At 39.6% G+C, this 27176-nt stretch overlaps 2 protein-coding genes across 2 annotated transcripts in view; both read left to right on the top strand.

The window, feature by feature from the left end:
• The window catches only part of TTN (titin), a 277183-nt gene that overhangs the window by 53811 nt on the left and 196196 nt on the right, over positions 1 to 27176 (top strand). Inside the window, 63 exon segments of the mRNA XM_032594445.1 lie at positions 263 to 319; positions 11471 to 11520; positions 11522 to 11632; positions 11635 to 11697; positions 11699 to 12206; positions 12209 to 12460; positions 12463 to 12873; positions 12876 to 12944; positions 12947 to 13470; positions 13472 to 14036; positions 14039 to 14118; positions 14120 to 14158; positions 14160 to 14217; positions 14220 to 14243; positions 15022 to 15081; positions 15084 to 15127; positions 15129 to 15300; positions 17350 to 17371; positions 17373 to 17536; positions 17539 to 17637; positions 17640 to 17675; positions 17678 to 17777; positions 17779 to 17881; positions 17884 to 17908; positions 18146 to 18148; positions 18453 to 18602; positions 18605 to 18730; positions 18827 to 19105; positions 19557 to 19682; positions 19685 to 19834; positions 19932 to 20066; positions 20069 to 20149; positions 20152 to 20208; positions 20327 to 20440; positions 20443 to 20613; positions 20729 to 21010; positions 21102 to 21251; positions 21254 to 21379; positions 21471 to 21646; positions 21648 to 21750; positions 21849 to 22109; positions 22112 to 22148; positions 22245 to 22413; positions 22415 to 22523; positions 22636 to 22673; positions 22675 to 22839; positions 22841 to 22904; positions 22907 to 22924; positions 23051 to 23111; positions 23113 to 23263; positions 23265 to 23307; positions 23310 to 23327; positions 23451 to 23507; positions 23510 to 23587; positions 23590 to 23631; positions 23634 to 23729; positions 23830 to 24108; positions 24230 to 24276; positions 24278 to 24509; positions 24623 to 24901; positions 25013 to 25300; positions 25538 to 25816; positions 26022 to 26303. Coding sequence (XP_032450336.1) covers positions 263 to 319; positions 11471 to 11520; positions 11522 to 11632; positions 11635 to 11697; positions 11699 to 12206; positions 12209 to 12460; positions 12463 to 12873; positions 12876 to 12944; positions 12947 to 13470; positions 13472 to 14036; positions 14039 to 14118; positions 14120 to 14158; positions 14160 to 14217; positions 14220 to 14243; positions 15022 to 15081; positions 15084 to 15127; positions 15129 to 15300; positions 17350 to 17371; positions 17373 to 17536; positions 17539 to 17637; positions 17640 to 17675; positions 17678 to 17777; positions 17779 to 17881; positions 17884 to 17908; positions 18146 to 18148; positions 18453 to 18602; positions 18605 to 18730; positions 18827 to 19105; positions 19557 to 19682; positions 19685 to 19834; positions 19932 to 20066; positions 20069 to 20149; positions 20152 to 20208; positions 20327 to 20440; positions 20443 to 20613; positions 20729 to 21010; positions 21102 to 21251; positions 21254 to 21379; positions 21471 to 21646; positions 21648 to 21750; positions 21849 to 22109; positions 22112 to 22148; positions 22245 to 22413; positions 22415 to 22523; positions 22636 to 22673; positions 22675 to 22839; positions 22841 to 22904; positions 22907 to 22924; positions 23051 to 23111; positions 23113 to 23263; positions 23265 to 23307; positions 23310 to 23327; positions 23451 to 23507; positions 23510 to 23587; positions 23590 to 23631; positions 23634 to 23729; positions 23830 to 24108; positions 24230 to 24276; positions 24278 to 24509; positions 24623 to 24901; positions 25013 to 25300; positions 25538 to 25816; positions 26022 to 26303 — 8958 coding nt within the window.
• On the top strand, positions 326 to 8101 carry LOC115522426 (titin-like). The gene is made up of 2 exons (XM_030328285.1): positions 326 to 1273; positions 1417 to 8101. Exon 2 carries the CDS (start codon positions 1503 to 1505, stop codon positions 3345 to 3347), a length of 1845 nt encoding a protein of 614 aa, XP_030184145.1. The 5' UTR covers positions 326 to 1273; positions 1417 to 1502; the 3' UTR covers positions 3348 to 8101.

Here is a 27176-nt window from a genome sequence, read left to right as displayed (position 1 = left end):
AAGGCATGGGGAGTTATGAAACTAAAAGTGGAAATTTCATAGAGAACCTAAAATAAAATGTTTTAAAATATTTCTGCCAACATTGTCATGTACTTTATCAACTCATTGATTTGTCTGGCATGGATTTTTTGGGTGCACTTGGGGGACATAGTTTTCTGTTACTAGAATGAAGAGGAAATTATAATTATATGAATATATGAATTGAGGCAGAAAGTATATCAGGTTAATCATTAAAATCTCTTTATATGTTTTCCCATTTTAGCCCCAGAATCAATTTTGCACGGGAGGATTGAAGAGGAGATTGAGGTGGAGATGAAAGGTATTGTTATACTGGATGTGAGATTTAAGTAGAAATTCTGAAGGATTAATAGAATCCTTGACCTGCCTACTTTCTCTTAGTAATGTTGAGAAAAATGACATAGATGTACAAATATATCTCTTAGAGTATATATTACTATGTCGCATGCCTGGTTTAGTATGCTGATGGTTACATGCATTTCACAGTAATTTGTTTGACAGTGATTTAAAGTCTTATATTTAAAATTTATCAGCCATTTTCAACTTCATGTTTGCAGCCATTTTCATAAGTGTGTATCAGAAAAAGTTGTCATCTTAATGCATGAAATCAATTAGTGGAAGTTTGTTTTCAAAATCGCAGCGAGTTAAATTGAACAATAGGCAATCACCTAGCTGTCAGTCTCAGAATGCAATGTAATGAATGAATTACGATGATTGAAATGCTACTTCATTTAGGATGTGTGAAAATGTTACATTCTCATTCTGGTTTACACTTCATGCACATACATCATTTTAACATTGATCTGTCTCTTACACTGGCTTGCAGATAGCTGCCTTACGTGATCATTATTGCCTGCTTTTCTCTGCGTAACATTGTGACTTTATGGCTGTATTAGTTCGAATAAACGCCTTCTCATTTTATTTTAGCTAATTACTTATGGTTAAAGTTCTTGCAGATTTTTTTAAAATAGTTAATGCTCAAAAAGATAATAATTTAATCCAACAATCAAAAGGATCAGAAAGGGCGTTTATTCCACTCTCTGCAAGTCAGGTAAGATTTTCCTCTTAGCCACCAAAAGAACAAAGATTTCCCGCTCTCAAAACAAACATGCACAGGAACATGTTATTTTGAAATGCATTTTTGCTTGTTCAAGAAGAAATTTCAACAGTTTGAAGAAAAGACCAGACAACGAACGATTTTCGTGTCAGAATCTTTTAAACAGAGCATGGTGTTGCGTTTATTCGAACAAATATGGTGAGTGAATTTTTTTTATGGATTTGTGAGAATCTGTAGCATGCATTTTATTTTATTTCCTATTTTGCAATTTCATTTATTTTCAACTTTTTCAAATACTATGGAAAATAGTAAAATGCTTTATAATTTAATTTTTCTTTCAGAATTGTCCTCTGAGGGAGAATCTGAACATTCAGAAAGAGATGCACGCGACGCCTTTTCAGATTCTGAAGACTTCGACCACAGCTCCATGGCTGCTAAACGATATGCAAGTAGAATATCTACAAGCTCCTGGCCCGAATATTTCAAGCCTTCTTTTACCCAAAAACTTACATTTCAATATGTTTTAGAGGGCGAACCCGTTGTTTTCATGTGTAAATTAATTGCCTGGCCAACTCCAGAAATGACTTGGTTTCATAACAACCGACCTATCCCAACAGGTCTTCGACGGGTTATAAAAACTGAGAGTGATTTACATCATCACTCTTCCAGCTTAGAGGTTAAAAGTGTCCAGCACAGAGATTCTGGAAGTTATAGATTATTGGCAGTTAATAGTGAAGGGTCCGCTGAATCAACGGCATCATTGCTTGTTATGCAAAAAGGGCAAGATGAGAAATGTTTAGAATTTCTGAAAAGGGCAGAACAGACACATGAGAATATGGAGGCTTTAGCTGAAAGGAGAGAAGACAGGATAAAGGTAGGCCTGAGGTTTACGGGCTCTCCCTTTAACAAAAAACAAGATGTAGAACAAATGGGATTGATGCGAACTATACACTTTAAGACAGTAAGTCCGGGCAAGAAAACTGACTTTCTGTGTGATGAAGAATATTTAGAAAGTAAACCTGACCTAAGGGAATGGCTTAATGTAGGTGAAAGCTTCCTGGATGAGGAGACCAAAACGAAGTTGCAACGTTTACGGGAGGCTAGAAAAATCTTAACGGAGAAAAAGAAATTATCTCTTTCAGAAATGTCATCGGAAATCAGCTCGAGAACTCTGAGAAGTGAAGCTAGCGATAAAGACACTCTGCTGTCTAGAGAGGAGATGGAAAGCAGGTCTGTATCTGATCTAGCCGAAGGCAGGGACAAGGTAGATCCTTCAAGCGAGGGTATTGTCCCAAATCCACATGTCCTTTCTAATCAAATGGATCAAAATGTAGCATCTGGAGAACCTCCCACAAGCTTTCAAACTACTGTTGATGAAGAAATTCTCCAGACTGAAATAAGAATGAGCCAAGAGGCATTTCTAAGAGAAAATCTACAGAAAGACCATTTATATGGTCAGATTCTAGTAAGTGAGGAGACCCGAGCAAGAAAACCACTTGAAGAAATTATGACCAAAACTGAAATTGGAGAGTCATCTAGATATATCACTGTTGTAAATAAGAACGAGGAAATCTATGAGACTCCTGAAAAGGTGCCCCAAGTTATTATGCCACATGCCAGTGAATCTGTTGGTCCAGTTATAAATATTGAAGAAAATGAAGAACGAGATAGTGTGAGAATAAGAAAGGATGATTTGAGAGAATTACAGCACTCTATTTCCACAAAAGTTGATGAATTCAAACCTGAACAAGAAGAAAATGCACGATTTTATGAAAGTCCTTTCCAAAAGCATCCACAACGTTGCCCACCTTTATTTCTTCAAGAAATTGAATCTCAAGAAGTTTATGAAGGGGACAGTTGTAAATTTGTGTGTCACTTTCAAGGATATCCTCCACCCATAGTGACGTGGTACAGCAATGATATACCAATCCCCCGGAACCGAGGCTATATCTCTCAGACCTCGGAAAACTATTCAATATTAACTTTCTCTTCTGTTCTTCCTCAAAATGAAGGTTCTGTTACCTGTGTGCTGTTTAACCAATATGGAACAGTAAAAACAACTGGCACACTTAAAGTGAAAGCAAAACAAGGGCACGGTGTCGAAGCACATAGAGTCCCTGTGTTTCATGAGTACACGGATGAGGAAGAGGAGCTGGCATTGGTGTTTGACCAAACAAAAGGCATTCATCCATCTTTGAGACAAAAGGGCCAAACAAATCTCCATATTGTTACACAACGACTAACCCCCCACGTCCTCCCTCTGCAGATGTAGAATTGCTTTCCTTCCCTGTAGAAATTCAGATAACAGCAGCTACTACTCCACCCCAGAACAGGATAAAGAGTCCAGAGAACCGTTTCAACCCCGAGGAGGCTGGGAGCTAAAGCAAGACCTCAAGATGAGCTTCTCGGTCCACCAAAACACAAATTTATATTTCATCTGATATTACTAACGAGCCACCAAAATGTTACAGGATGCCGAAGCATATCAGTGTGGAGAGGGGGGTTCCATAATACTTGAATGGTTTGTTATCTGGTGAGCCTAAGCCCAGTTGTAACATGTTTCAAAATGGAGTCATGTTAAAGCAGAACCACAAGTTTCAGTTGAAGAAGTGCATTTTAAGCCACAGATATATATATGACCTCAATTCTCAAGATTCTGGAAATTAAGTGTGTTGCTGAAAAACAATTCAGGGAACAGCTGAGAGTGTTTCAGATCTGACAGTGGAACCTGACACTCACAGGGAATATAGTCGATTAGGAAATATTGGTGGAATTTATGCAAAATATTCCAAAATCAACAAATTCAAGGAGAATCTGTGAGGGCGCGTTTTTATGATTACCCACCTGGTCCTTTTACTCCCCAATCCAATATAAAAGAATATTCTGTAAGGGAATGTTTTCAAAGCTTTGAGACAACTAAACAGATAGACCAGAAAGCCCAGGTTCATTGCACATATTCCAGAGAAAAACTACCTAGATTTATGCAGGGTGCTTCTAGAGCCACAAAAATTAACAAGCCTGTCAGAGCCAAACTCGTACAATATCAGGGTGAGGGGAAAGAGGGACATATAAGTGAAAAATCAAAGCGGTACCAAGTAGAGGGTACTGTTTATCCATTTGTCGAGGATATCAGTGAAGTTAAAAAAATTAGAAAAGAGGTAAAAAATGATTTTGGAAAACTTGAAGCAGAAAGGGAAGATGTGCAAGAATATGCCCTATATGACTATTTACCAAATATCTACTCTGAGAGAACTTCTGATAGTTATGATACAAAAGATCCATCTATCATTGTGTATGAAGAACCCCTGGGTGAAGAGAGGTATTACCCAGGAAAAAAAGTGAAGCATAGAATCATTGCATTTGAAAAGTTACAACGTGTAGAAAAAGGGGTTCTAGAAAAAAGACTGACCAGGAAATTTGTCAATCCTCCTCAAAGGAAGCTTGGTGACAGGGAGTTTCCATTGAAGCCAGAGACTCAAGATCAAGTAACCTAAGTCAGGCAGAGACAATGTCCTCCAAACACTGAACGCAGATTCCTCTGACATTGTGATGAATTTAAAGCTGACTTTCTTCGCAAACTCTTAAGGAATTTGAAGTGCAAGAGAGGGAACAACCAAAGAAACAGGTCTTCTAGATCAGTCTACAATTTCTGAAAGGACTGAACATGAAGTACCTATTACATTTGACTTAAAGCAATTCCACTACTCAAATAGAAAATGCAAATATAAAATTCCAAGCATTAGATTGCAGTCAACCAGAAGCATACTTTAAAATCCAACGTCCTGCTTCTGAAATAGCTGGTGCTGAGAACAGTTGTATTTGATCTAAAACAAATGTATTCTCATATAGGAGATCCAGCAAAGGAGTTTCAAGGGCAAGAACTAGGCAGCAGGAAACACCTTACCAAGAAGAAATTGGCTGGCACTGAAACATTGCAATCCGAAACACAGACAATACCTCTAAAAGTGTGCAAGATAACATATTCACCAATCCAGAAATTTCTTCCAGTCAAGGGTTTTCAATAGGACTGTGATGGATAAAAGTCATTTGGATGAAAATCCTTTTATTTGGAAAAACATACACAGGAACACAATTTAGAAATTTCACATACTGATATTCTCTTAAATCATTTTCTGAAGAAACCCACAGTGAATCATGGGCCCCACTTCAAAACTCACTACTGATGTTGGAGAAATGGAATTTCTGAGAAAAAAGTTCTCTAGAAAATGGAGATAGAAGTTTCATTCACATTTGAAAAAAGCAGCAAGTGAGGAAAAGCTTTTAGAGGTTCATGAAGTGGAAGAAGAGCATACTTTGGAACCAGAGTTGGCCCCATTTCAAAAGCAGGGTGGAGAGACACGGGATACGTCACTGGAATTTTGGGAGACCACGAAGGTGTGATGATCATGAGGCAGCTACATGCCACAGAAAAGTCTCCTTGAGCTTCATTCATTCTTGACGACTGAGGAACAGGCAGAATCCAAATGAACAAACTAGTGAAAAAAGTGATGCCTGTGGAAAAGAAAAATGCTATGAAGAAGTTCAAGTTCAAATGAAACTTGTCTCTTCCGCTACGGAAGAAGGAAAGATAGAAACTTGTTTGTCTGAAAATCTACCTAAATTGGATGAAGCACATACAGCAGAAGTAATGGACTCTGAGACCGTCCCTAACACAATACTTACTTGCTGCTGGAAAGCACCAAGTTCCTGAAATGAAAGACACCACATGCAAGGCAAAGCATGTTCAGAGTGAATCAATCACATCAATGGAGGTTGAAGAAGTAACTTTCAGCACTGTGTATGAATATTACAACCAACAACAGGAAACATTAGGTCGCCCATTTTCCTCCTGAATCTGATATTTCGATTGATGTGGGAAGTACAAGCAGTGAAGAGATCCCTGAGTTAGATCAGTTTTATACCCACCATCCTCTGTTGAACATTTTGAAACTCCAAAGTCTCCTGATTTAATATTTTACTCCTTCAGATACAACTAAACAATCCTCAACAAATTCAGGAGGTGAGACTATTGCAAGAACCACACCTTTAGAGGAGCTGCCGAAAGGTACTCAACACCTTCCAAGGCGAGGTAGCAGAGAGATATTCCACACCCCAGGGGAGACACTAGAGAGATATTCCACACCCCAGGGGAGACACTAGAGAGATATTCCACACCCCCAGGGGAGACACTAGAGAGATATTCCACACCCCCAGGAGAGGCATTAGAGAGATATTCTACACCCCCAGGAGAGACACTAGAGAGATATCTACACCTTTAGGAGGAAAACGGTTGAAAAATATTCTATTCCTACTGGAGGACCAAACCCACTGGAAAACTTTAAAAGATACTCATCAAAAACAGAAAGGGAGGACAGTACACCAAATGAACATTTTCATACACCTACAGAAGAGAGAAGTTCAGCTTATGAACTATGGCGTTCTGATTCATTTGGCACACCCAATGAAGCCATTGAACCAAAAGACAATGAAATGCCCCCATCTTTTATTGAGCCTCTGACCAAAAGGAAGATATATGAGAACACAACATTAGGCTCATTGTTGAAGTTGAGGGCATTCCAGTTCCTGGTGTGAAATGGTATCGAAATAAATCTTTGCTCGAGCCAGATGAAAGAATCAAAATAGAAAGGGTGGGTAATGTGTGTTCTTTGGAAATTTCTAACATTCAAAAAGGAGAGGCAGGAGAGTACATGTGCCATGCAGTAAACATCATAGGGGAAGCAAAGAGCTTTGCCAGTGTAGACATAGTACCCCAAGAGAAACAGCAGTGGCTCTCCCACCTCCAGTAACACATCAGCATGTCATGGAGTTTGATTGGAAAACACTACATCGTCCAGAACACCTTCTCCTCAAGAAATTGTCCTGGAAGTTGAATTAAGTGAAAAGGATGTTAAGGAATTTGAGAAGCAAGTGAAAATAGTCACAGTTCCTGAATTTACTCCTGATCATAAAAGCATGATTGTGAGTCTGGATGTTCTACCTTTGAATTTAGCAGATCCAAGTATGGCTTCAAGGGAAGAAGAAGACAAAGATTTAAAAATTGATTTAGAAGTATTTGAAATGCCTCCTCGCTTTATAATGCCTATTTGTGATTTTAAATTCCAGAAAATTCAGACGCTGTGTTCAATGTTCAGTCATAGGCATCCCTAGTCCCGAAGTTAAATGGTATAAAGAATATATGTGTATCGAGCCAGATAACATCAAATATGTGATCAGTGAGGAGAAGGGAAGTCACACCCTTAAAATTCGAAATGTCTGTCCGTCTGACAGTGCAACATATAGGTGCAGAGCTATCAATCGAGTAGGAGAGGCTATCTGCCGGGATTCCTCACCATGGGAGATTCTGAAATGTTTGCTATGACGACAAAGAAAAGTAAAGTGACTTTAAGCAGTATGAAGGAAGAATTAGTCCTAAAGAGCAAATATTCAGACAGCTTTTTGAATTTCAGGTGGTGGAAGGGCCTCCCAGATTTATCAAAGGTATTTCTGACTGTTATGCACCTGTAGGTACCGCAGCTTATTTCCAGTGTTTAGTTCGTGGCTCTCCAAGACCCACGGTTTACTGGTACAAAGATGGGAGGTTGGTGCAAGGTACAGGTTCAGCGCTGAGGAAAGTGGCATAGGGTTCCACAACCTATTCATAACAAGCTTAGTAAAAGATGATGAAGGTGAGTACAGGGTGTGTGGCTACAAACAAGTCAGGAATGGCGGAGACCTGTGCGGCCCTCCCCTAACTTAGTTTCCTGTGCAATGTTTCGGTGCCTCAGTAAGTAGTGAATCGATTCGAGTGCTCCAGAGTTCCAAATTAGATCAATCAATAAATTTCCAAATAGGTCTACTCGATTTGAATTCAATACGTGGAAAACGCCTGGGGAAAACAGTTTCTCTCTGAGAAATCTTGTGTTTGTAATACATGTAAATAGTCTGTCATCTAAGCTGTGGAACCATCACTGTGTCAACTCTGTTGTGAATCATCAAACGCAATTAAATATCTCTGTGGCCACCTAACTGTTTGTACTGCTGCTTTACCCTCGTTCCTCCTCCACAAAAGAGTTTCAGTAGAATGCATTCTCTTTTAGCAGATAAGCTATTTAAGTAAAGTAAAACGTAAGATGGAAGACCGTGTCACATGACCACGTGGACAAATCGTAAGGTAAATTTCCTCTCCGCTCTGAGTGTAAGTCAGTTTTGAAATTATAACCTCTTTGCATCCAAATCCATGCATACTGACTTGGACTTAGAATAGACAAAACAAACAACAGAAACCAGCTTCACCCAGTTGATGACTAACTCTATAATCTGTTTTACCTTGCGATCTTAATATATTTGTTTGGCTCTTTTACAAATATTTTCAGTATTAATGTCCCCCTTCTTAAATATTTAATTCTTGCTGGTTTTGCAGGGACCAAGGTGCTTTCTTTTTTGGGTGGAGTTCATCTAGGTATTTGCAAAATATGCAAAGAAAAATCTTTCCACTTTTGGATACCCTATTTTCTCAATTTTTAAAATGGCATCAAGTGTGAAATACAGCATTTGATATTGGCCTGGAGTGGGGAGGGGGGGTGGGGGCAGGGTGGGAACTACTATATTACATTTATACACAGATTTAAACCATAGACCAATTTCAGAGTCTTTAAAATTAGAAAAAAGAAGGGGGGACATTTTTAGTAGTGAGCAATATGGTAATTTGTATTTCAGATTATATGCAAATAAGATATTCAGCTTTCTTGTCATTTTTACTGAATTTCATTTTTAAAACTAGAAATTCATAAGTATGCAAATTTAAGATGTATATATGTTTCCTAAAGTGAATTTGTTTCAAAATTATAATTCTAAGAAATTCACAGAATCCTTAAAAATGTGTCTATGTTATCACTGTGACCTGAATCTTCTTACGGAAAGATGTAATAAATACTAAAAAAATTCAGTTTTCTTAACTGAAAATGAGGAGTTGGACCAAAAGACCTCAGAGGTGATTGTTCAACTCTGTGATTCTGTGTTGTTCCAATGGTAACTTTTCTTAATATAGTTTAGGATAAATTTTAGTTTTGCAACAAATGATGAGAAAAACAACAGAATATAATACTGAAGTTGTGAATCTTTCCTTCCGTCTAATTCTAAATTACTCACTGTTACCTAACAGCTGTATTTGTCCCTGCAGTGAACAACTTTTATGTACCATGATCATATTAAACATATTGCTTTTAATTCTAAAAAATTTAACACTTCATTTAAATTTAATATTCAAAAGAATTCATATATTCAGGCTTTATACCCCTCCCCTACTTCCCCCCCCCCAAAAAAAAACACATTTGTTTTACCTGTTTTGAGTCACCATAACTCATCCAGATATACTATTGTGGAACAATCGTTTCTGTTTCAACCAGTGAGCACACAATATCTGTGGTAATAAGTATGGGTATAATGTAATATATCACATCATCAATCCCTTTAGGGACTTAGGGATTTATTCTACTCCTAGTTACAAAATGGATGTTTCAATAAACTAGAAATTCAGGTCATGAGAAACATGACAATAGCTGGCACAGTGGTGGGGCAGTTCAAAACCTGTTTCAGGAAGAGGAAGGAAGAAGGACAAGGAAGGGAAGGGAAAAGGACAAGGGGGAAGGAACAGGACAGGGAAGGAAAGGGAAGTAAGTTCATTAAAAAAGGCCTCCCCTTCCCCCTTCCCTTCCCGTTCCTTCCCCTTCCCTTCCCTTCCTTCCCTTCCCTTCCACTCCCCCTTTTCCTCCCCTTGCCCGTCCTGTCCGCCTTTGATTTTGCTCATTACAATTTTTAGTTTCAAATAGCATTGCACTTGATGATATTCAGAATAATAACAATGACTGAATAAAGAAACATAAGTCTTGGCTTACTTATTGTTGTAGATAATTGAGTAGAATTTTTTCTGAGTCAATGGCATTATAACTTAAAAGCCTGAAATATTAATTTCCCTGATGCTGGATAAAGAATTCATTGTATTATGTATACTAGAGTTAGACATAAGTATTAGCTGCTACTACTACATGTATTTTAACTATACCTTTCATGTTTGAGCACATTTGAATTTATTATGGTATTTTTTATGGTCAAAACACATATTAGAAGTAAGGTGAAAAACAACTGAAAATATTTCAACATATTAGTGAATTGGGGTAATTGAACTATATCACACTCATTCCCTTTCCAGGTATTATTGGGAGTTCAAGTGAAGGGAAAGTGGACATCAGTTATACGTTACAAATTAAATGTAAAGTTAAGTGGTGACCATTAGTGTATGAAATTATCAATGGTTTTCTGGCTTACTAATTGAAAAAAATAAATAACCAAGTATGTGGTGTACATGCTGTAGATAATGTTTGCCAGTACATTTAAAGCCAACAGACACTAGAGTCCTGACTTCTAATGCTTCCACCCAGAACAGAAAGGAATTAAGGCCTGCTATTCCATGTGATGCAAAGGGAGTGAATTATAAAATAATAATACTTCTTTGGGGGGAAGTAATAAAACAATTAACAACAGTGCTGTTCTACATTCCTAACAGATTTAATGAAAAGCTGAATTCCTTGTTATCAAATTAGAGCCCTTCATCCTGTCATCCATGATACTGTTAAAGAATATCCGTTGTTCACTCTTTTGTTTTTCTGTTCCATAATGTTGTGTAGGTATTTCTTCACACAATAAAGTACAATCCAGTTTTTAATGTTGGAGTTGTTTTCTTTCATTTCTCCTTCTCTCCCATTTTCTTGACAACAAAAGCCTTATTATAAAAGCTTTGTTAAAATAATATGGCCATTTACACGGCAAAAGAAGGCCTGAATTTCTAGTAACTGAAAGAGGTGGTTCTCCTTACAAATTCAAATTAAGTATTTTCTGTAGCCTCTTATTTTTAAGAATAGCTTCAGTTTATAAGCAGTAACTGAAACATAGATGTTTATTTGAAATCATTGGTCTTCAATTTGAAGATAGATATCATTCTGAACTCAGAAAATTCTTAAATGTAAATAACTATCCTGGATCTTTTAGAAATTGATTTAAATAATCCTGGATTCTTTTATTATAAATATAGAGGCAAGCAGGTTTTCAAACCTTATATCACAAAGAGGAACTCATAAAACAGCTTTAAAAATTTGTAACCTCTAACACAAGTGATGTGGATTGAAGTTGCATTAGTACAGTATCTATAATTATATAATATATAATGAGCTAAGGTTAAAAAATTAGGAATGTGCTTTTTGGTAAATCTCAAGATGCGCTAGCGATTCCAGGAATAAAGCAGAAGAAGGCCATCAGCTGGTACATAATTCTTTGACTTCTATATTTTGTTGTTGTAAGTAAAAAACTGATATAAAATAATAATAATTTTTCCCCATACAGAGTTTTCTAGTTTTCTTCTGTCTGCTGAGGAAGAAGGATTCCAAACCAATTAGCTCTGGCCTTCAATTATCTAATAGAAAGGAAACACTTGAACTTTTGTCTGAACCTCCAGTTCATTCAACGAAATTTGATTCCCAAAAGGAAGGCCATGTTCCAGTTTTCCATCAAAGAAGTGGTCAAATGTTGAAATAAGCATAGGGGATGTGGCTAAACTGTCTGTTACTGTCCACTGGCATTCCCAAGCCTAAAATTCAGTGGTTCTTCAATGGAATGATGTTAATCCCTTCTGCTGAGTACAAATTTGTTTTTGATGGTAATGATCACAGCTTGATCATTCTGTTCACAAAATTTGAAGATGAAGGAGAGTATACATGTGTCGCCAGTAATGAATACGGACATACAGTATGCAGTGCCTATCTAAAAATAAGCTCCAAAGGAGAGGGGCACAAAGAGACAGAACCAGAACCAGTGGAAGAAATTCTGGACAAGTTTGAAGGTCCCTGTCCTCCTTACTTTGTTAAGGAGTTCAAACCAATTCACTGTGCTCAGGGGCTCCCTGCCATCTTTGAGTACACAGTACTTGGAGAGCCTGCACCCACTGTCTTGTGGTTCAAAGAAAACAAACAGCTTTACACCAGTGTTTATTACACCATCATTCATAATCCTGATGGTTCCGGGACGCTCATTGTCAATGACCCTCAGAGGGAAGATAGTGGCCTCTATGTCTGTAAAGCAGAGATAGGTGGGGTGAGTCCACCTGTGCTGCAGAGCTTCTCGTGCTTCTGGAAGACCCAAACGTGACTGATGCTCCCAGTAAAGCAAAGCCCATGCCAGAGGCTACTAAAGATTTTCCACCGATGTCATTAAAGGATCCTGCCATTGAGGCATTTGACTCCGAGCAGGAAATTGCAGCTTTTGTGAAGGATACTGTTTTGAAAGCTGCTTTAATTGCAGAAGAAAACCAGCAGCTTTCTTATGAGCATGTGATTAAAACCAAGAACTGAGTAGCCAAGTTACTTTAGTGGCTGAACAACTGCAATCCACAGTCACGTTGGAGCAGAATATGCCTAATGCAGACAGCACCAGGGAACTTCTCTCCATCAGTGGCACTCTTCATGTTCAGTCTATCAAGGAACCGTCTCCCAGTTTACAGCTGCAGATTGTGCAGGCCCAGAAAAACCCTCCCCAAGAAGATATTCTAGTGCCTCAAGAGCCAGAGTCACAGGGGGTCCTATCAGATACTGAAAAAGTCTTCCCAAGCGCTCTCTCCATAGAGGAAATTACTTCATTACCAGTGGAGCCTCTGAAAACGTTATTAGCTGAACCTGAAGGGAGTTATCCACAATCTTCAATCGAAGAAGCTCCAGCCCATTCATATCCAACCTCTGTGGCTGAGGAAGTACTTTACCAAAAGAAAAGACAGTATCCACAATGGATACTGAGCAAAGAGTGATTCTGCAAAAGCAGGAGGAACAAGTGCTCTCATCCTGAGTCAGAGCTTAGCTGAGGGCAGCATGGAAAGTTTCAAGGGTCTTGACATCACAATCTCTGAGGTCAACTGTGAGCCCCAGATCCCTTCAGAACACACATGCTCAGAAGGTGAAATTTTGATGGAAAGTACAGATCAACTGGAAAGTGCAGTGCAAGATTTTGCAGCCAGGACTGAGGAAGGCAAGTCCCTAAGGTTTCCGCTAGCATGTGAGGAAAAGCAGGTACTGCTCAAAGAGCACTCTGACAACCTGGCAGCGCCCCTGAACCAAACCAGTGAGTGTAAAAAAGAGCCCATGGTGATAAATGGTGTGCAAGAGGTGCAGGTAAGTGACACTCTTTCTAAGGAAAATTTGCTTTCTGGAATTCCAGAAGAAGAACGATTAAACCTCAAAATTCAGATCCGCAGGGCTTTGCAAGCAGCAGTGGCCAGTGAGCAACCGAGTCTTTTCTCTGAATGGTTAAGAAACATTGAAAGGGTGGAGATCAAGGCCATAAACTTCACCCAAGAGCCCAAAACGCATTATGTGCACCTACCTTATTACCTCGGTGAAGTCGCTAACAGAAGAATTAACCATTGCTATTGAAGGCATTGATCCTCAAATGGCTAACTTGAGAACGGAACTTAAGGATGCTTTGTGCTCTATTATATGTGAGGAAATAAACATCTTAACAGCTGAGGATCCCAGAATCCAGAAAGGAGGCAAAACAGGCTTACAAGGAGAAATGGGTCCTTTTTCAGTTTCACAGAAGGTCGAAACAATCAGAGAACCCGAAGTCGAATCTAAATATCTCGTCTCTGTGGAAGAGGTCAGCTGTTTCCATGTGGAAAGTCAGATCAAAGTTGAAGATAACATACATGTCCCTGATGAGGTTGCTTCAGCTGCTATCCCTGATGAGACACCAGACCCATCAGAGGAAAAAGGAAAGTCCCCCGGAAGTGGTACCAGGGAGGTTGGCCTCGAAGAGGTACAGGAAAATGAGGGCAGCTTAGTCCAAGAACATGGTCCTGTCATACACACGCCCTTGGTGGACACTACTATGGAGGAAGGTGACCCTGTCAACCTCACGTCATCCATAACAATGCCAAAGAGGTGAATTGGTATTATGAGGGCAAACTGGTGTGTTCAGATGAAAAGTTCAAGTGTTTACAAGATCAAAAATACATACATGCTAGTAATCGACAAAGTAAATACAGAAAGAACATCAAGGAACATATACCTGTGAGGCCTTGAATGAACATGGACACACAGCAACTTCAGCAAACTCACTGTGGTCAAAAGAGGTTGGATTTTTAAGGATGAAGTGGGTCGCGCTCTAACAATCACTGAATCGTAATGTTTTAGTTTTCATCACTGAGTTTTCACTTACCTGCCTCTGCCAGGATGCAATTGTGTAGAGTAAGAATGACATCACAGACATAATCATGGTTATTAATCTTCTCCTTTTTCCTGACTGCCTTACAGGGTAGTACATCATCTCTACGTTGCTATTTATTTTTAAAATAAAACGTATTTTCAATATGTTTCATAATACCAACAGGTTTTTTTAGTTTATATTTACTTTCAAAATACTTTAATAATATGCAATAAAAGCTGTCAGTGAACACCTAGCTCCTCTGAAATTGCAGTCTAATCCCTAAACTCAAAATAACCATGATTAATTGTCCATTTGTGTTTCGTATTTTTACTTCTTTTTTGATGCTGTTTCACTTCATCACTGTATTTAGTATATCACATTATGAAATGCTATTCCAGTGTACCTAGCCAGCAGTGGTATATTTAGAGTACATCATGTTATTATGCATGTAAGCCCATAGCATACACCTTTTAATCATTTGTTTTTCACAATTCACTGCAGAGTAATGATTGAGATGTTAAAAAGCTACCTATTGTCTTCTTTTACCTTCAATGATTGTTCTCACGTTCCAGTCACTTGTCTTAACTGCTGCAATCCATTTCATCAATTTCAATGTTTTCCTTCATTAACAGCAACAGAAGTTAGAAGAAAACTGGTTGTGCCTGTTAAGGAGGCATGCTAATGGACTCTGCTTCCCTTTGCAGCTGCCCCAGTGATCAGGAGAAGAATCGAGCCCCTGGAGGTAGCTCTGGGCCACCTGGCCAAATCACCTGTGAGATCCACACTGCCCCAATGGTCCGCTTCCAGTGGTTTTAAAGCTGGCCGAGAAATTTATGAAAGTGACAAGTGTTCTATCCGATCTTCAAATTACGTCTCCAGCCTGGAAATCCTGAGAACCCAGGTTGTTGACTGTGGCGAGTACACCTGCCAAAGCTTCAACGAGTACGGCAGTGTCAGCTGTACGGCCACCCTAACGTGTGCAGGTAAATGACATACATTGAGGTGCTTGTCCCATTTCATACCATTGCCTGTTTTGTTCTTTATCAGGTGCAGGATGTCCTACCAACTGGAAGAGACCAATAGCCAAGTTATAATACGGTGGCTAGTACTGCAAGTCTATAGGGGGACAAGAAATCATTATTTAGAGTCATATTTCTAAGAGCAACTAAAGAAAAAATAAAAACTACATTATTTTGAAAACAACATCAAGGAATCAAGTGACCAGTGGGCACCTGAAAGCTTGGTTTAGGGTGTTGTTTGGTTCATTCTATTTTAAAAAATGACTAGCTTTGTGGAAATGCCTCGGATAACTCCTCATGGCCTGGCGTGGCACTTAATATGAAAAATTTCAGGACACTTTGGTGCTACTAAAAATAAAGTCCCAATGTATTTGATCATTTGGAACCAGTTACCAGTTAAAAACAGAATTACAAACTGAAAAAAGCCAAATCATAAGATGAAAGTTAAATTCTAATAAAAATACAGGACTACAAACTAGGATTCTCACCCTAGGCTTTATTATTAATTAAAAAATAAGGGCAAACTATATAAATATTCTGTTCTCAGTTTCCTAATTGACCAACAGCATAACTTTTTGAGTAGTTAATGCTCTGATGTTTGAATTCCCTCATTAGTGAAAGAGGAAGAAAGAAGAAAGAAAGAAATAAAGAAAGAAAGAAAGAAAGAAAGAAAGAAAGAAAGAAAGAAAGAAAGATTAAAGAAGAAAGAAAGAAAATGTATAGCATTTTCCTTTCTTTGTCTCGTCTTTTCTCTTTGCTTTCTCCCTCCAAGGGAAAGTATGAGTATTCAACTATGGCTTAGAGGAGTGCCTGGGGGACTTAGTTGGTTAAGCATCTGACTCTTGGTTTTGGCTCAGTTCTGATCTCAAGGTTCATGAACTCGAGCCCCATGTTGGGCTCTGTGCTGACAGCACGGAGCTGCTTGGGATTCTCTTCCTCTCTCCGTCGCCTCTCCCCTGCTTGCTCTCTATCTCTGCCTTTAAAATAAACAAATGAACATTAAAACAAAACAAAACAAAACAAAAAAAAACTATGGCTTAGGGTCTAGGTAGCAATTACCTGTGTTTTTGAGAGAAACTATGCATTAAATATCTGGGAGGGACAGTCCCAGGTCTTTTTCCAACAGAAGCATGAAGGGGAAAGGCAAAAACAGCACATATCTTTGACTTGGAAAAGTCAGGGTTCCCTGTAGCTTCCTCACCTCTGCAATTCTTTTACATATCAGAAAATCTGAAACCCAGATCCCTGATACCCATCTATTGGTTTCACTTTGTGATCAAAGAGTCTCCATGCAACCACTACCTGGCAGTATTCTTAAGGACACTTTTGAAAACCTCTTCTCCCAAATTAGGCCAGTTCAGTAACAGGACTAATACCTGAACTTTCAAATAACAAGAGCAAAAGAAGGAAGAGATTTTTTTTAATTGGAAAGGCTTCCTTCAAAGTGCAGAATGAAAATGGGAAATTACTGGTGTAAATATTTTTACAAGTTTGAAATGATTTAGGGGATGAATTCAAAGTTGGGCCATTTAAGGAGTTGCTGATGGTTGACATGAAGGTTAGAGAGACTTCACAACACTAACTTGATCTTCGTATCACTTAATGAATGTCCCTACTCTTCAGAAGAGTCAGGTGCATTTTCTTTATCTGTCTTACACAGTCTTCTAATTTACAGGATTAAAGTAACAGCTGAATTACCTATCAAATAATTCAGACAACTAATCAACTACTAAAGTGGACAATCTTTTAACTGTATTAAGTTGATGTTGCTGCTAGATAAAGCAACATTTGTTCTTTCCTTTAATAGAGACATAAAGTGTTGTCTCACTCCTCTATAAAGAACTCACTCATCCCTTTCCTTGGACAGATCTTTTCATCTTATTATCCTATCTTAAACAATGTCTCATGTCTATCTAAATATAGAACTCATCTCCTCCCTTTCTTAGAATATATAGTTACAACAGAGCTTCCGTGGAGACAAAATGTAACGATTGAAAAAATTTCTTTTTGCAGAGGCGTATCCACCAAGCTTTACTCCAGACCTAGTCCATTACAACTTTTGTGGGTAAGACAGCCAAGTTCCTCTGCACAGTGTTAGGGACCCCCGTGATTGAAACCATTGTGGCAGAAAGACGGCGCGCACTATCGCCTTCCCCTAACCGCAAGATTTCACATGCAGAAAACAAACACATTTTAGAACTCTCAATCTTACAGTTCAAGATAGAGGAGTTTATTCTTGTAAAGCTTCTAACAAGTTTGGAGCTGACATCTGCCAAGCTGAGTTAATCATAATCGACAAGCCACGTTCATTAAAGAATTGGAGCCTGTGCCGTCAGCTATCATAAGAAGATCCGCCTTGAGTGCCAAGTAGACGAAGACAGAAAAGTTACAGTAACATGGAACAAAGATGGGCAAAAACTTCCCCCTGGGAAAGATATAAGATCTATTTTGAAGATAAATAGCATCGCTTGAGATCCCTCTGGCCAAACTAAAAGATTCAGGAACCTATGTCTGTACAGCTTCCAACGAGGCTGGGAGCAGCTCCTCTCTTCAGCCACAGTGACTATCAGAGGTAGAAATGCGTGAATATTATCTTTCGCTTCCTTCTCTTTAAGGATGCCACTGTAGAAAAATCTTTGGCAAACAATGCAGCCCCTACATTTCATTATTAAAATAATTTCATCCAAGAAATTGTTTTGGTTGGGGAAATCCTGGCATTGTTTGATTTTATGTTTTCAATCTTTGGAAATCACTTTGTTCTTTTAAAGCTGTCTGCCATTAACAAAGCTTGCTTAAAATTTCTTCTAAGAACGTCGAGTGTCTAGGCGACCCTGGACTGTCTTCTTTTATAAAATTGTATTTTGTGTAAGTCGAGTTTGCTTGTTTTGTGTTTGTTTGTTTGTTTGTTTGTTTGTTTTTTTAATTGAGAGACTGGGAAAGTGTTTTATAATCATGGAAACAGGGAGAGCTATTGAGTGCACCATAACCTTTACAGAACTTTCATCGAGATATTTTATGTGTGTTGTGTCTTTTGGTTGTAATATGTCTACTTTTCTTTTGTGGAGTTTATGCTTCAGATCTCTTTCCTTTTTCTTTTTTGTTAACTTCCTGTAGAGCCACCATCCTTGTGAAGAAGGTGGATCCCTCTTATTTAATGCTCCCAGGTGAATCAGCACGCCTCCATTGCAAGCTGAAAGGCTCACCTGTGATCCAGGTTACTTGGTTTAAAAATAACAAAGAACTTAATGAGAGTAACACTATTCGAATGTCTTTGTCAATTCTGAGGCTGTGCTTGATATTACGGATGTGAAAGTTGAAGACAGTGGCAATTACTCTTGTGAAGCGGTGAATGATGTTGGCAGTGACAGCTGCAGTGCCGAAATAGTTATCAAAGGTTTGTCTACTCAGAGTCCTTTGTGTTTCTGAGACAAGATTTTCTTTTTAATTGCTGGTAACCCGTTACTTATACGATGCTTTCGTGCTTTTGTAGAGCCTCCTTCTTTCATCAAAACTCTTGAGCCTGCAGATATAGTGAGAGGAACGAATGCCCTTCTTCAGTGTGAAGTCTCAGGCACTGGACCATTTGAAATTAGCTGGTTCAAAGATAAGAAGCAAATTCGGAGTAGTAAAAAGTACAGGTTGTTTTCTCAGAAGTCTCTTGTGTTCCTGGAGATATTTTCTTTCAATAGTGCAGACGTGGGTGACTATGAATGTGTCGTTGCTAATGAAGTTGGGAAGTGTGGCTGCGTTGCAACACATTTGTTAAAAGGTCAGTGCTTGAACATAATGATGTCTCTTTAATAAATTGTCAAGGTAGCTTTCCTAACCCACGGAAGGAAAGCTGGTGCCTTCTCTTCTCCTAATCTTTGAAAATATGTTTCACCTTTGGTTTAACCTGGGACCTTGGGGACAAAGCCAGTGACCTTCATCCAGTCTTTATTCTGAGATCACTGTAAACATTTAATCTCTGATAACAAAAGTGGATTATGGAATAATCTATAATCATTTTGTCAGCTGGTAACCGTGTGTCTTCTATGCTTCTTTCTCTTGGATGGAGTTGTCATTCTTCTTAAATTTCAATATATTCTTCTAATTGGCCAACACCATGGGATAGCAATATTGGAAAGATAAATGTAATCTAGATTAAAACACTTAGATGTATATGGTGTTGAAAGTGCTTGGGAATTGATATGTTTTGTCTGTTCTCTTTCTTTAACTAGAACCACCAACCTTTGTAAAGAAAGTAGATGATTTTACTGCACTAGCAGGTCAAACTGTTACCTTACAAGCTGCCGTGAGAGGGTCAGAACCCATTTCTGTTGCATGGATGAAAGGACAGGAGATCATTAAGAAGATGGAAAAATCAAAATGAGCTTTTCTAATGGTGTTGCGGTCCTGATAATCCCTGATGTTCAGATTAGTTTGGGTGGCAAATACACATGCCTGGCTGAAAATGAAGCCGGAAGCCAAACATCTGTTGGGGAATTAATAGTTAAAGGTTCGTGTAGGAACATTTTTACTTAGAATCAATATTTCCATTTAAAGCGAAACCTTAATGCACTTTTCGGCATGCTAACCATTTAATACCATTGTAGAACCTGCCAAAATCGTTGAGAGAGCAGAACTGATCCAGGTGACGGCAGGAGACCCAGCCACACTGGAGTACACGGTCACAGGCACCCCAGAACTCAAGCCCAAATGGTACAAAGATGGGAGACCTTTGGTTGCTAGTAAAAGTATCGAATAAGTTTTAAAAACAATGTGGCCCAACTCAAATTTTATTCAGCTGAACTGCATGACAGTGGCCAATACACATTGAGATTTCCAACGAAGTGGGCAGCAGCTCCTGTGAAACAACATTCACTGTGTTAGGTTAGTATCTTCAGAAACCTGTGCCACGAGTTCCCTTGAAACCCAACAAATGAGCATAAATGAAACCACCGAGCCCTTTTCCATGCTCATCTTTTTTTTCTTCTTGTGCCACGAACAGATAGAGACATCGCTCCATTTTTTACCAAACCCCTGCGCAACATGGATAGCGTTGTTAGCAGTACCTGCAGGCTGGACTGCAAAATCGCTGGCTCCCTCCCAATGAGGGTGTCCTGGTTAAGGATGGTAGAGAAATAGCTTCTTCTGACAAGTACAGAATAGCGTTTGTGGAAGGCACGGCCTCTCTGGAGATCAGCAGAGTAGACATGAACGATGCGGGCAATTTCACCTGTCGAGCCACAAATTCCGTGGGAAGCAAAGACAGCAGTGCAGCCCTGATTGTGCAAGGTTGGCTGGACACTTTGCATTTCATTCTAATGTAGACGATGTTCCAATTAAGACTTCTTCCCTTAGATCATGCCTCTTAACTCTTAGAAATTCTTTCTTCTACCCCTTCTTTAGAAACCACCCAGTTTTGTAATTAAACCTGCATCAAAGGATGTTCTGCCTGGCTCAGCAGTCTGCCTGAAGAGCACCTTCCAAGGGTCCACTCCTCTCAAAATCAGATGGTTTAAGGGTGACAAAGAGCTTGTTTCTGGTGGGAGCTGCTATATTACCAAAGAAGCTTTAGAAAGTTCCCTGGAACTCTATGCAGTAAAAACCTCCGATTCGGGCACATATACCTGTAAAGTCAGCAACGTCGCCGGAAGCGTGGAGTGCAGTGCAAACTTATTTGTAAAAGGTCTGCATTGTTTTCTTGACATCTTTGTGCTACCATCGTTCTAGGTTCTTTCCTCTTCCTCATGTTTCTTCATAACTTCCTTCCTTCCACAGAACCAGCCTGTTTGTTGAAAAGTTAGAGCCATCACAGTTGTTAAAGAAGGGAGATGCCACCCAGCTGGCCTGCAAAGTAACTGGTACCCCTCCGATTAAAATAACATGGTTTGCAAATGATAGAGAAATTAAGGAGAGCAGTAAACACAAAATGTCTTTGTGGAGTCCACTGCGGTCCTAAGACTTACAGACGTTGCCATCGAAGACAGCGGTGAATATATGTGTGAGGCTCAAAATGAGGCTGGCAGTGACCATTGTGGTAGCATTTTAATAGTCAAAGGTTTGTGTCCACCTTGCCCTTGGTTTACCAAAGTTGTGGCCCGTAGCATAGATTCCTCCCTCATTAACTCAAAATAATTCCTCTTCTGTAGAGTCACCTTACTTTACCAAGGAATTTAAGCCAATTGAGGTGTTGAAGGAATACGATGTCATGTTGCTCGCCGAGGTGGCAGGCACACCTCCCTTTGAGATCACTTGGTTCAAAGACAACACAACGCTGCGAAGTGGTAGGAAGTATAAAACCTTGGTTCAGGACCGGCTGGTTAGCACTGCAGATCCTCAAGTTTGTAGCTGCAGATGCTGGTGAATACCAGTGTCGGGTGACCAATGAGGTGGGCAGCAGCACCTGCAGTGCCCGGGTGACTTTAAGAGGTTAGTGTCAGTTCAAATGATGCACTGGCTCTTCTGCAGAATCAACTCTTCTTTAAAAAAAACAATCTAGTTTTGGTGTAAAGCTGACATTGATTGAGAATTATTCTTCTATTAGAACCCTCCAACCTTTGTAAAGAAGATCGAGAGTACCAGCTCCCTTCGAGGAGGCACGGCTGCCTTCCAGGCCACTCTGAAGGGCTCCTTGCCAATCACGGTGACTTGGTTAAAAGACAACGATGAAATCACCGAAGACAATAATATAAGAATGACCTTTGAGAACAATGTGGCTAGTCTGTACCTCAGTGGCATTGAAGTCAAGCATGATGGGAAATATGTCTGTCAGGCCAAAAATGATGCAGGATACAAAGATGTTCTGCACTGCTCTCAGTTAAAGGTCGGTTCAGAAAGTTGCCATGGGTTTTAGGAACTAATGCAGATGTAAGCCTTTTAGCAGAGTGATTCACAACCCACACCTATCCCTTTGTTTTCTACAGACCTGCAACAATCACCGAGGAGGCTGTGTCTATAGATGTCACCCAAGGAGACCCAGCCACTTTGCAGGTTAAATTTTCAGGGACCAAGGAGATTACAGCCAGATGGTTTAAAGATGGCCAAGAGCTGACCCTGGGCCAGAAATACAAAATCAGCGTCAGTGATACAGTCCTCTGTACTGAAGATTATTTCTACAGAAAAGAGAGATAGTGGAGAATACACTTTTGAGGTCCAGAATGATGTTGGCAGGAGCAGCTGCAAAGCTAGCATTAATGTATTAGGTTGGTATTGAACGGGGTATCCTGTGCTCCTCCACATCTTACAGTTTCAGAGAAAATGCAGATTGCTGGGTTGACCTAACTTTTCTTGTTGTTTCTGCTTTTCATTGCATAGATCTTATCATACCTCCCTCATTCACCAAAAAGCTGAAGAAAAATGGACAGCATTAAAGGGTCTTTCATTGACCTAGAGTGTATAGTGGCTGGGTCCCATCCCATAAGCATCCAATGGTTCAAAGACGACCAAGAAATATCAGCTAGTGAGAAATACAAATTCTCTTTTCATGACAACACTGCCTTCTTGGAAATCAGTCAGCTGGGAAGGTTCAGACAGTGGGACATATACTTGTTCTGCCACTAATAAGGCAGGACACAACCAGTGCAGTGGCATCTTACAGTCAAAGGTTGGCATTTTTTATCACCACTTATCAAGAACTTCTTGCTCTCTCATTTCTTAATTCGCACCCCTTATTGCTCCATTCCAAATAAACCTGCCTTTCTCTTTTTACTCCTGTTTCTTTTCATCCCAGAACCCCCTTACTTCATGGAAAAGCCACAGTCACAAGACGTCAACCCCAATGCAAGGGTTCAGTAAGGCTCTTGTGGGTGGTACTGCACCCATGACGATAAAGTGGTTTAAAGTATACAAAGAGTTGCACTCGGGAGCGGCTCGCTCAGTCTGGAAGGATGACACCTCCACCATTCTGGAGCTCTTTTCAGCCAAAGCTGCTGACTCTGGGACCTAACATTTGTCAACTTAGCACTGATGTTGGCACAGCAACCAGTAAAGCACTCTCTTTGTGAAAGGTCTGATCTCTGCATACACCTCTCTTGCTAGTCTAGCTTTCCTGGAGGGAGGGAAGAGGCTTAAGAAAGCGATTTTGGCCGTTTACAAAAAGTTCAACATCACACTCTTTTCCCCATCTTTAGAACCTCCTCAATTCATTAAGAAGCCCAGCCCTGTATTAGTGCTGAGAAATGGACAGTCTACACATTTGAATGCCAAATAACAGGCACTCCTGAAATCAGAGTTGCTTGGTATCTGGACGGGAATGAAATAACGGCCATTAAGAACATGGCATTTCCTTCATCGATGGTTTAGCCACTTTCCAAATTCTGGTGCCAGGGTAGAAAACAGTGGGACATACGTCTGTGAAGCCCGTAATGATGCAGGCACGGCAAGCTGCAGCATTGAATTAAAAGTGAAAGGTTTGTGACCGGATCTCCTTTCCATTTGGGCTGTGCTGCCGGCCAGGCCCTGGGTCTTCCCTTGAGTAAGCCAGTCTCTGTCTTCCCTTTGAATCCTTAGAACCTCCCACCTTTATCAGGGAGCTGAAGCCTGTGGAAGTAGTGAAAGACAGCGATGTGGAGCTGGAATGTGAAGTGATGGGAACCGCTCCATTTGAAGTCACGTGGCTGAAGAATAACAAGGAAATCCGAAGCAGCAAAAAGTACACCCTAAGTGGCAGAGTATCTGTGTTTAACCTCCATATCACCAAATGTGACCCTTCAGACACTGGTGAATACCAGTGCATTGTATCCAATGAAGGCGGCAGCTGCTCTTGCAGTACTAGAGTCTCCCTCAAAGGTCAGTCATACGCATGAGAAGCAGGCTACCATGCAGAAATTTGGTAATGCTCTTTAATTTTATGATTATGAGGAGAAGTTCAAATATCCCTCTTCTTTTCGCACTGCCTGATCCATCACAGAACCACCGTCGTTCACTAAGAAGATAGAGAATGTCACTACTGTTTTGAAAAACTTCTGCCACGTTTCAGAGTACCGTGGCGGGCGCTCCTCCCATCTCCATAACCTGGCTAAAGGATGATCACATTCTCAATGAAGATGATAACGTTCATATTTCATTTGTGAACAATGTGGCCACACTTCAGATCCGGGCTGTGGACAATGGGCACAGCGGAAGATACACGTGTCAAGCCAAGAACGAGTCAGGAATTGAGAGGTGTTATGCTTTCCTTTTAGTGCAAGGTTTGTAAGCCTTTCTCTTGAGAACTTAGTCTGTGGGGACAATTTCACAAGCACGCCTTAGTTCTCGTAGAATTATCAATGCAACTAATTTGCATTTTTAATTCTCAATGCAGAACCTGCTCAAATCCTAGAGAAGGCTAAATCTGTTGACGTTACTGAGAAAGACCCAGTCACGCTGGAGTGTGTTGTGGCTGGAACACCAGAACTCAAAGTGAAGTGGCTCAAAGATGGAAAACAAATTGTGCCCAGTAGATACTTTTCGATGAGTTTTGAAAATAACGTGGCCAGTTTTAGGATTCAGTCGGTAATGAAGCAAGACAGTGGTCAGTATACTTTCAAGGTGGAAAACGACTTTGGAAGCAGCAGCTGTGACGCCTACCTGAGAGTGCTAGGTTTGTATTTTGGCGCTAGTTGGCTTCTCTTCCTTATTTCTACTATTTAATACCCTTTGTAAACAAGTGGCAACATACTGATGGATGTGTTTTGCTGTTTGCGTTGGATAGATGAAAATATTCCTCCATCATTCACCAAAAAATTAACCAAAATGGATAAGGTTCTGGGCTCTTCTATACGTATGGAGTGCAAGGTTTCTGGCTCACTTCCTATTAGTGCTCAGTGGTTTAAGGATGGAAAAGAAATATCTACAAGTGCAAAATACAGACTTGTCTGTCATGAAAACACTGTGTCACTGGAAGTCAATAATCTGGAATTAGAAGATACTGCAAATTACACATGCAGGGTCTCAAATGTAGCAGGAGACGATGCGTGCAGTGGCATCTTAACTGTTAAAGGTTAGAACTTCTCTTCCTCTTCTTGATTCTTCTTTGTGATTGCTTTTTAAATGTACCACTCTTACTTTGTATTCTTTATAGCTAAAAGTCTTAATAATTCTGTTTCTTTAGCTACATATTTATTGAGTTCAAGAATATACGGTCATCACCTCTTTTCAGAAATGTTTCTTATATGTCATATATGTCAAAATAGTTTACAAGGGATCTAATTAAATATATTTCTCTTAACATCTATAGAACCACCAAGCTTCCTAGTGAAACCTCAGAGACAACAAGCAATACCTGATTCTACAGTAGAATTTAAAGCAATACTGAAAGGAACACCACCATTTAAAATAAAGTGGTTTAAAGATGATGTGGAACTTGCCTCTGGACCTACATGTTTCATTGGCTTGGAAGGGTCAACTACCTTCTTAAATCTCTATTCGGTGGATGCTTCCAAGACTGGACAATATACTTGCCAAGTTACCAATGATGTTGGTAGCGACTCTTGTACTACAATGTTGCTTGTGACAGGTGTGCATGTTTGGTTGTTTTATGTGTCTGACCTCTGGCTCCTTTCTGTACAATGCATCTTCCCAATCAAGAAAGTACACCTCTAAAAGTGCACTGTATTATGCCGGGCATTGTTCATCTTTTCCTCTTTCCTACATATTACCTAATGTGGCTTGTGTTATTTATATCGATTTTCCCATAATCTCCTCTTTCTTTCACTCTCTAGAACCACCAAAGTTTGTAAAGAAATTAGACGCATCCAAGATAGTGAAAGCAGGTGACTCGGCACGACTTGAATGCAAGATAACTGGATCCCCAGAAATCAGAGTTGTGTGGTACAGAAATGAACATGAACTCCAAGCCAGTGATAAATACAGAATGACTTTCATTGACTCAGTGGCTGTCATACAGATGAACAATCTCGGTACTGAGGACAGTGGGGATTTCATTTGTGAGGCTCAGAATCCTGCTGGCAGCACAAGCTGTAGTACCAAGGTTATCGTGAAAGGTAGAAATCTCTTTCTTCTGTTCCTCGTTACCTAAAAACCTTCTTCTCCCTGCTGTAGCAGAACTCTTTTTTTCTTTCACTGTCATTTTAGCTTCCATTTAAGATCATAGACTCTTTTCCCAAACTAAATTACTTCCCTTTCAGATGTTATTTCTTAAGATTTGCTTACACGTAGCCAATCATTCTGGGATATTTTCATGTTATTCCAGTGCCATAATTCTGATCACGTCAACACATTAGCCAAGCAATTCAAATTTGATGTTTCACAAACATACCAAAAAAAAAAAAGTAGGCATTTTAAAATTAATTTTTGCCTTCAATAACCTTATGAATGGATCATCATCCTCATGATAATCTTTATCATTAATAACAAATCATATTTAGTGGCTCCTGGGTGGGTCAGTCGGTTAAGTGTCCCACTTCAGCTCAGGTCATGATCTCACCATCTGTGATTTCGAGCCCCGCGTCAGGCTCTGTGCTGACAACTCATAGCCTGGAGCCTGCTTCGGATTCTGTGTCTCCCTCTCTCTCTCCCATCACCCACTCACACTCTGTCTCTCTGCCTCTCAAAAATGAATAAACATTAAAACTTTAAATAAAAATAACAAGCAATATTTTACTCCATATATATGGTACAAGCAATATGGGTTTAACCCTACATTTAAAAGAGGAAAATTATATATTTTCTCTCTCTCTAGAATTGGTTCTTATTTTTTTTAAAAATTATATCACTATACTCTTAGTACTACTTTTCTGCAGCCATTTTCCAATATTTTATCACAAAGTCCAAGTCTGTCATGGTGTGAGGCAATTATTTCAATAACATTTGTTGACATGGAAGATTAGATCACAGACATCATGGTGGCTTCTAAG

Source organism: Lynx canadensis, chromosome C1 (assembly GCF_007474595.2).
Source record: "Lynx canadensis isolate LIC74 chromosome C1, mLynCan4.pri.v2, whole genome shotgun sequence".
NCBI classification, from domain to species: Eukaryota; Metazoa; Chordata; class Mammalia; order Carnivora; family Felidae; genus Lynx; species Lynx canadensis.
This window is presented reverse-complemented; position numbering and strand designations above follow the sequence as displayed.

What these genes read in the sequence shown, in the direction of transcription:
- LOC115522426 (XM_030328285.1), top strand. Translation starts at nt 1,503, where the DNA reads ATGGCTGCTAAACGATATGCAAGTAGAATATCTACAAGCTCCTGGCCC.